Source organism: Myotis lucifugus, unplaced genomic scaffold (assembly GCF_000147115.1).
Source record: "Myotis lucifugus unplaced genomic scaffold, Myoluc2.0 scaffold_63, whole genome shotgun sequence".
NCBI classification, from domain to species: domain Eukaryota; kingdom Metazoa; phylum Chordata; class Mammalia; order Chiroptera; family Vespertilionidae; genus Myotis; species Myotis lucifugus.
Window position 1 is genome coordinate 4162535 of NW_005871111.1, and position 9483 is coordinate 4172017.

General features: G+C 41.3%; 1 protein-coding gene across 2 annotated transcripts in view; it reads left to right on the forward strand.

The window, feature by feature from the left end:
• Window positions 1–9483, forward strand: part of LEPROT — a 14621-nt gene that overhangs the window by 301 nt on the left and 4837 nt on the right. The window contains exons 1-3 of one of the 2 annotated variants that reach the window (XM_014456751.2): window positions 258–366; window positions 4462–4537; window positions 8509–8695. In XM_014456751.2, coding sequence (XP_014312237.1) covers window positions 273–366; window positions 4462–4537; window positions 8509–8695 — 357 coding nt within the window. In that variant the 5' untranslated portion in view covers window positions 258–272. Of the gene's footprint in view, window positions 1–257; window positions 367–4461; window positions 4538–8508; window positions 8696–9483 lie in introns of those variants that run through there. The other variant, XM_006089783.3, reaches the window with a different exon arrangement.

Below are 9483 nucleotides of genomic sequence, written 5' to 3' on the forward strand. Positions count from 1 at the left end.
GGAGCCCCACACCTCTTTTTTTTTTTTGCTCTAGCCCCTGGCCGAGACCTCGCGGGGGAGCGGTGCCCGCCTGGGGGACCCTGCCCGCCCGGAGCATCCCCTCCCAGCTCCTCGGAAGGCCCCCCCAGCCCCCGCACCGCCGAGTTTTTAACCAAGTTCCCACTTCCTGCCGTGTCCACCCGGACGCCCCTTCTCTCTCTTCCTGTCGCTCCGCGAGCCTTTGTCTGCAGCGCTCTCGGCTCTGGGACATTTAATCCTCTTGTTCCTTGAGGATGTTTTCCAAGGAGGCCGAGCCGACTGCAGGCGGGTGTTCGTGGAAAGCACCCAGAAATGCTGCATTTCTCGTAATTGTGGAGAGCAAATTAGGTGGCATGTTATCGTTACTTGCATCTTTGGACAAACAAGAAAGGGGTGTTTGTGCAGTATGTGTTTTTGAATGGTGCGGTTGATAAAAAAAAGGGGGTGTGGTTGATAAGACGGGGGTACCGAGAACAGGGGGGTAACCGAGAACACCGCTTCCCTAATCTGTGTGCCTTCGGAGGACCGGGGGACGCCGGCGTTGGGAGAGGTTATTGGAAGGTTTCCTGTTATATTGGGAGGAAACCATTAAATTTGTAATCTTTTGGGTAGAGGGCATAACTTGTTTCTTTGCTGGAGTTCCTCTTTTCTTTAAAACGTGTATCCAGAGATCTCCCCACCTGCTGTAAACTTGTATACAACATCTTTGCACGCATGGGTATGTTCACTGTGCAATCTATCTGAGCGTGTGAGCTGTTGGCAGCAGACACATTTTATCATTATTTCTGGGTGGCCCTATATTCCACATCCGTTAAGTAAACAGGATGTATTTGGACAGTGGCCCCTGGGTAATACAGCCACTTGAAGCCAGTGCAGAAAACAGTTGACAAAGGTAGTATCTGTATTGCGCCGTTTAGTCATGCCCAGAAACGATCAAATAATAATGCTTAGGTGTGAACGTGTTAGAAATGGTGAAGGAAGCTAGGTTATGACATGGAAAAGGATTAAGGGAAGGAAGCTTTTGCAGGTAACTCGGGGATTACTGTCTGCCTGAGACTTGGGATAAAAAGATACCTGGGAAATTGTTGGGCAAGGGAGTTGGAAGTAGTTACTATTTTCCTAACTTAAGGCATGCTCAGGTACCGTGGGAGCACAGAGATGGTGGTGTGGTTGAGTCATGTCTCTCAGATATGTTCTGACTCCCCCAGGACCTGTCAGTGTGACTTTTTCTGGAAATAAGGTCTTTGCAGATGTAATCAAGTTAAGTTAATATTGGATTCGATTGGGCCCTCACCCAAGGACTTATAAGAATCCTTGTTCTTATAAGAGAAATTTGGACGGGGAGACATATAGGGACACCATAGAAAGATGCCATATGAAGATGAAGGCAGAAAGAAGAGCAAGGCAGCTGCAAGCCAGGGGGCATCAAAGATTGCCGGAAGCCACTGGGGCGTGGACACCATGACGGACACCGACGCCTTCCCGACACCATCAAGCCTCCAGAACTGGAGAAAATGGATTTCTGTTGTCCTAAGCCACTCAGTTGGTACATTGTTAATAGCAGCCCTAGTAACTAGTACAGATGGGATCGCTTGACCCTGCTTTGGGGACAAGGAGAATCCTTTCTACAGAAGAGGCAATCCTTGAATGGAAGCTAAAAGGATCAGTAAGGCTTCACCTGGCAAAGGCTGGGGTGAGGATAGAGTTTATTCCAAGTGGAGAGAACAGCATGTGGCACGGAGCAGAGGGCATGAAAGAGCACACCTGTTCTCTCCACCAGGAGCTTCGTCTGTATTATTAAGTGGGAGAGTGGTGAGGCAGTCAGGGATCAGACCACGTTGATCCTCAAGTGCCAGAACAACTTGTCGGCTATGAAAGCAACTGCGAAGAGATGACACCAGCTTTGTATATTTGAGAGAACACTGTCTGCTGTGAAGAGGGTGGATTGGAAGAGATGATTAGAGGCAGGCACGGGATGATAAGGGCCTGTGCTAAGGCAGTAGCAGAGGGTTCAAGAGAAGCAGGCTGCTATAAAGCGGGTGGCTTAAACAGAAATTTATTTTATTAGTTCTGGAGTTTGGGAAGTCCAAGGTCAAGATGCCAGCTGTTTGCTATGAGGGCCTGCTTCCTGGTTTATAGACAGCCATCCTCTTGCTGATTCCTCACATGGTAGAAGGGGTAAGGGAGCTCTCTGGGGTCTCTTCTGAGGGCACTAATCCCATTGATGAGGGCTCTGCCCTTGTGGGCTGATCTCCTCCCAAAGGCCTCGCCTCCCAGTACCATCACACTAGGCCAGCCGTGGGCAAACTACGGCCCGCGGGCAGGATCCGGGCCAGTTTGAAATGAATAAAACTAAAAAAAAAAAAAAAGACCGTACCCTTTTATGTAATGATGTTTACTTTGAATTTATATTAGTTCACACAAACACTCCATCCATGCTTTTGTTCCGGCCCTCCGGTCCAGTTTAAGAACCCATTGTGGCCCTCGAGTCAAAAAGTTTGCCCACCCCTGCACTAGGCCTTGGGATTTAACATGAGTTTTGAGGGTTGAGGTGGGGGTGGCATACACGTTTCAGTCTGTAGCAGTGAGGTCTGGGAGATTGAGACACCTTGATTTGCTGTTTTTCTAGAGGACATAGTGCAATGATGGTGTTGGTGTTTCAAGATAGAACCTTAAAAGGGAAGAAATGTTTGTGTGGGAGGAGGGAGTGGGGATACTTCAGTTTTTCACATCTTGAATTTGAGGTCCTTGTTGGCTACTCAGAGGGAGAAGACAAGATTGGAGTTGGAGGTGCAGCATTTATGTGGCCAGAACCTTGCAGTGCCAGGGAGCTTTGGGTTGAACGCATCATCTCAACAAGAGCATAGAGTGAAAAAAGATGAAGTTGGAATCCTGGTCAGCTCCAACTTTAAGAGGCAGAGAGGATGCAATTTCTGAAAAAGAAAAAAAAAGGACTAAAAAGAATCAACCAGAGATACACAGTTGTGTATACAGTTGTGAACCTTGAGGGACTGGTGTCACAGACCAGAAAGAAGAGGTTGCGGTCCCTAGCTTTGAAAGCTGTCCTGGAGGAGGGAGCAGTACAGATAGATGGTCAGGCACAGCGAGGGGACAAAGACAACTAGGAAGAGATTCTCCTTAATGAAATAATACATAAAAACTTACTTTTGTACATTTTTCTTTAAAAAGTGACACCTACTAAATGGAAAAATATACAAATTAAAATTATTCTTTCCTTGTCCTCTAATACCTACATACATACTTCTAGGTGTTTCTTAAAAGCACTTTGGCATCTTCCTATAAAACATTCCCTCCAAATCTCTTAATGTAACAGTAAGCAATGAGAATGCTGGTTAGTTTAATCAGTTACTAATTTTGAGTGTTAGGTATTTTTTTCAGAAGGATATTTGGATAATATAGTGTCCTATGCTTCTGATTTATACCATTATCAGAACATTGCTAAAATGAGCAGATACCTACATCAATCAACATTTACTTATTGAATCCCTCCTTTTGCCAACCACTTTACATAGATTATCTCATTTAATTACTATAAGCTCCCTAATAAGGTGGTACTATTATTACTACTTTACAGGTGAGAAATCAGATTTAGAGAAGTTTAGCTTCTACACAAGGTCACACAACCAGTTGGTGGCAGAGAAGATTTGAACAAATGTTGGTGACTCAGAACTCAAGATTTTTTAACACGTTAGCAGCATAAGGACAGATGTGTTCCTCTCCCCTCAGAGATTAGTGTCCCATAGATGCCAGGAATACATATTTTATTTAGTAGTTGAGAATAATTTTCTATGAAGACATGAAGGCAATCTCCAAATACTTAAAGTATTGAGGTTTGGGGAGGCAAAAATGTTCAAAGTGTATATATTTCAGAGAAGCAATTTTGCATATAATTTAAGGAAAGAGGTTTTCAACATTTAGAAACTGTCAGAATGAAATGACCTGCCTAAGGTGGCAGTAAGTTTCCTTTCACTGGAGGTGTACAGACTGCCTGGCTGCCCTCTTCTGACAAATATAGAGGGAATTAATACAGTAGATAGAGGATGGGTACTGGAAATTCTTGACACCTTTCTCCATCTAATGATTTAAAAGTGGTGGGCATAGGCAATGATATGCTAGTCAAATGTAACATCAACTAATGAAATAAGTAAATTGCTGTGTTTGCTTAAATTGTGGACTTAATTTTTTTAATTAAAATTTTTTATTGAGATATATTCACATACCACAAAATTAACCCTTTTAAAATGTTAAATTCTGTGTGTGTTTTTAATATATTCACAACCATCACTACTAATTCTAAAACATTTCATCACCCCCAAGAGAAATTCTATACCCAATATAGTCACTTCTCATTCCTCCCCTCCTACCCTAGCCCCTGGCAACCACTGATCTAGAACCTGTAACTCTTGGCTTTATCTTTCACAGCTCTTGTGTTATTATCCTTCAGTGGGGCTATTGGACTGACTTTTCTTATGCTGGGATGTGCCTTAGAGGATTATGGGTAAGTTATTTTTTAAAAAAAACTATTCTTTTTGTGTCTTTGTCACTATTTTGTGTGTGTGTGTCATGAGTGTTAGGGAGTTTGGTCAGTTTAACACCAGACTCCAACCAATGAGTTAGTGAAGCCCAACTTATGAATCCAATCCCTTCATGGGTCAGTTGTACTTGCACAGAGAAAAGCTTTTTTTTAAAATCGATATATTCATTTAATAAGCACTTACTGACTACCTTCTCTGGATCAGCTGGGAATGCAAGAATGAAGAGACAGTGCCCTAGCTGGTTTGGCTCAGTAGATAGAGTGTCGGCCTGCGGACTGAAGGATCCCGGGTTCAATCCCGGTCAAGGGCACATGGCCAGGTTGCGAGCTCAATCCCCAGTATGTGCAGGAGGCAGCCGATCAATGATTCTCTCTCATCATTGATGTTTCTATCTCTCCCTCTCCCTTCCTCTCCGAAATCAATAAAAGTATATTAAAAAATAAAATAAAAAAGAATGAGGAGACATAGTCCTGTCCTCAAGGAGCTTACATTGAGTGAGAGACAGGTAAACTATCCAGTTAGTAAGAAAGCTGTAGTGGAGATATGGGAAAAGTACAGTGAGAGCTTTGAGAAAGTGCATCAGAGTATCAAGAGTTTCCCCGGGACAGTTGGGGAGGGCTGCACAGAAGTTGTCTTTTAGCTGAGACTGGTGGATAAATGAGAGTTTATCAGGCGGAGTCGGGAGGGAACATTCAACTAATTGCTTTATTCACAAGTGTTGGTTGAGTGCTTGCTGTTTTCCAGCTGCTGTTATGGGAACTGGGGATTAAGAAATAAGAAAACAAGAGTCCTGCTCTGTTGGAGTCTGTATTTCAGAGGGGGAGACAGACGATAAACAGATTTTAAAATGTGCATGCTGCCATGGCTGGTGTGGGTCAGTTGGTTGAGCATTGTCCCATGCACCGAGAGGTTGCTGATTTGATTTCTGGTCAGGCACATGCCTGGGTTGTGGGCTCAATCCCAAGTAGGAGGGTGAATGAGGCAGCCAATTGATGATTCTCTCTCATCAATGCTTCTCTCTCTCTCTAAAAATCAATAAAAATATTTAAAATAAAATATACATGCTATCAGAGGAAGAAGTGTTATGAAGAATAAAGGGTAAAGGGCACAGGGGATGGTGGTTATTGTATTGAAATGGTGGACCATTGGGGATAGGGCAATATAACCATGAGATGTGAATTGAGACCAAATTTTTCCAGAAGTGAAGATCAGGTAAATGGAAGTTAGTCAGGTCTTATGGGCCTTCATTACAAAAAATACTCTGGATCATTTCTGTCCTGTGAACTATCATGATCCAAGTTTTGCCGTCTGTTTCATTTTTCTGTATTTTTCATTTAGTATAACATGTATATAGCTATAAAAAGAGTATTATCATAGACATCTTCAGTAATCATAAGCAGTTGGACTATTAGCAAAACCCAAAGAACAAGTATATTATTATAACATATCATTAGCATACAGGTAAAAACAAACTGGTTTCTGAGTTTAGCATTGATCTGAAGATATACAGACACAGGCCTTGTCAGTGTCTTGGGAGAGCTGTCTATCTCTGATGTCAGTGGCTTCTCATTCTAGAGGAGTCTTTGATGTCTGTTGTAGGCGGAGGCAAGTGTCAGAGATGGGTAGATGTCTGTTCGTGGTTAGGTGCTGATAAGGTCCCTTCCAGTGAGGTTGGAGAGTGTGTTTTATTTGATGTCCTTTCCAGTAAACAAAACCTCTAGGTGGTAGTTAATGATTCTTAGTCTTTTGTCTTCTGGTTGCTTCCTGGGAAAGGAAGCGGTTACCTATTTGGCATTTTCTGGTAGTGACTTTATCAAACCTTGACAATAGTGTAAGCTGTCTCCTTTCAATAATGGCAGCTCATAAGTTCCTTCATCCAATCTAAGTCCAGCTTGAATGCAGTATGAGTCATGAAGGAATGTATAAATACTGAAAAAAATGGTGTTTGTCAGGGAGCCTCAGAGAACCAAGTAGCCATCTTGGGTTTCCCATATCCCCAACTATTCATTTTATTTACAGCCATTTTTTACCCTGGTAGCATACCTTAGAAGTCTTTCATCACTTATTTTACAGTGCTTCCCATGCAATTTAACATACAAAAACAGTCCTGATTAGTTTAAAACGTCTCTGTTGTAAGAAGAGAGAACAGATCTTTTTGAGTTGTCCCAGGGTTCATTTTGGAGCACAGGAAACTTATTCCTACATATGTTGAGATTTTAACCCTTAAAACCTTAATTTCCAATGAAAACTAAGAAGTAAATTTATGAAGACATTTTATAAACTCTAGAAACATTTCATAGATGTAAAAGTCAATTATTAACATGGACTTACTTTTATAAAACCCTGGATAAAACATAATATAACTGTATTATATTTAAAATATCAACTCAAAAGACATGTCTGTTCTGCCTAACCCAACAAACTTAAACTAGCTTTTATTTATTAAGGGTTAATCTTAGATCATGTGACCTTACAAAGCATTTGAGTTAGTTTCTATATTTCTGAGAATTTTGAAATACCCAATCACAAGTGCTTGCCTTTAAATTAATTTTAATAATACCATCCGGAGTAGAAAATTATCTCACATTTTCAGTGTTCACATGTAGTCACAAACAGAGACCTTTGGCTATGAGAAAAACTCTCTAATGTGTAAAAAAACAGTTGGACCCAAATTTTGTTTTGAGGCATTTATAATTTATATTGTTGATGTAAGAAGTGTCTAAATCTGTGGAGGATTTTTATAAGCCTTTATTTAAGCCAAAACTGACAACAATTGCTGGAAAGCAAGATCTCAAATGCTCGGAAGAATAATAGTTTTTGCAGTTTCTTTTATGCATTTGACATTAAGGAGAGAATGCAATTACCGAAGATTACCTGAAGTTGCGAGAAAACAAGGTACAGTTAACAAGATTATGTGCTCTCTTGAGGGAAGCTATGCTTATTTCAAAGGTGTATTAACCTGGATACACAGAAAAATACACAGGGCTTGCTTAAGGCAAAGATAAATCTTTCACTAAAGAAGTTATATGCTGTCCAGCCAGTGTGGTCAGTGGTTGAGCGTCGATTCATGAACAAGGAGGTCATAGTTTGATTTCCAGTCAGGGCACATGCCACGGTTGTGAGCTTGATCCCCAGTGGGGGTCGTGCAGGAGGCTGCAGATCAGTGATTCTCTTTTATCATTGATATTTCTATCTCTTTTTCCCTCCTGCTTCCTCTCTGAAATCAATAAAAAACAAACAAACCATATTTGGAAAAAAGAAAGTTATATGCCTGGAGCGTGACTACCCACCATGACCTGCTCATTTAAGATTTTATGATCAGATCTTCTTGTGAGATTATATTTCATTACTGAACTTGTGTATACCCACCCCCCTCCTTTTTTTGTCCACAATGGCTTCCTGTAAATGGAAACATAGATTTTCTTTAGAAAACTTATTGTTTTCTAGGAAGAATTAAGAGCTCTTTGCTGTGGGTATGTCAGGAAGCAGCTGGGTCTAGTCCAGTCCTTTTTTCCAACCTGTGTCTGTTTCCTCACTTGTCCAATAATGGCTTTAAACTAGAGAATTTCTAAAAAAACCTCACTATTGTTTTGTGATTCTTTTTAAAAGAAAAATGTTTTTATTGATTTCAGAGTGGAAGGAAGAGAGGAAGAGGGAATCATTGATTGGCTGCCTCTTACTGGCCCCCTACTGGGAATCGAGCCTGCAACCCAGGCTTGTACTCTGACCTGGTATCAAACCATGACCTCCTGGTTCATGGGTCGATGCTCAACCACTGGGCCATACTGGCTGGGCTATTTGGTGATTCTTGAAATATACTGTATTTCATTTAAAATAATTTAAAAATTATATTTAAAATAATATTAACTTTGAAACAGTAGAATGTCTTAACTGTAACTTTTCTTTTTGCATTTCTCCTGGGTCCAACCAACAGTGTTTATTGGCCCTTGTTCGTCCTGATATTTCACGCCATCTCTCCCATTCCTCATTTCATTGCCAAAAGAGCAACATATGACTCTGATGCAACAAGCAGTGCCTGTCGGGAACTGGCATATTTTTTCACTACTGGAATTGTTGTTTCTGCCTTTGGATTTCCTGTTATTCTTGCTCGTGTGGCTGTGGTGAGTTTTGTTCTCTCTTGTTTTGCCCAGTTGTCACTGAGTTTACTTCAAAGGCCTCTGTCTGGACCACTATTTCATTTTCATTACTTAGACTTAATACTCAAAGCCAGGCATATTTTCAGTTAATCTAGTCCACGTTTTAGATCTACCTAACAATATCCTGGCCATATTTACAGAATGCTTTCTTAGTTTCTCTTATAACTTTTAGCCAGGCCAAATGACTTCTTGCTTTCTCTACTTTAAGCTATTATCTGGAATTGTTCTTAAGTCCTTGCCTTCTATCTTAGGGCAGTCCATAGAGACTGCAATAACAATACTTTTCTAGTTTCAAAATGAACATCTAAATGAGTCCTGATCACCCAATTTCAATGTGTGTGGTGTGGGAGTTTCCCCCCCACACCCCCAAAGAGCAATTCTCCAACACCAGCGGGGTGTCCAACAATTCATCTTGATTCCGACACTGTCTACCCAGAAATAGTATTAGATCCCACATGTTAAGGGTTTAGTCCCACATGACTGCCCTCTGTTTCAGTTGCCAATCAAAAGTCCAGGTTGTCACTTGTGCTTCTGACTGATTGGCTGTAGATCAGAGGTCCCCGTGACCCTTATCTTCAGTTTAATTGATTTGTTCACAGAATTCAGGAAACCCATTTACTCACTGCGTTACTAGTTTAATTACAAAAGGAACAGCCTGATGGGAGAGCTGCATAGAGGAGTTTCCAGAATGCGTCACTCTGCCCCAATCACCAGCCTGGAAGTTCTCCAAATACCTTCATTTTGGGTTTTTA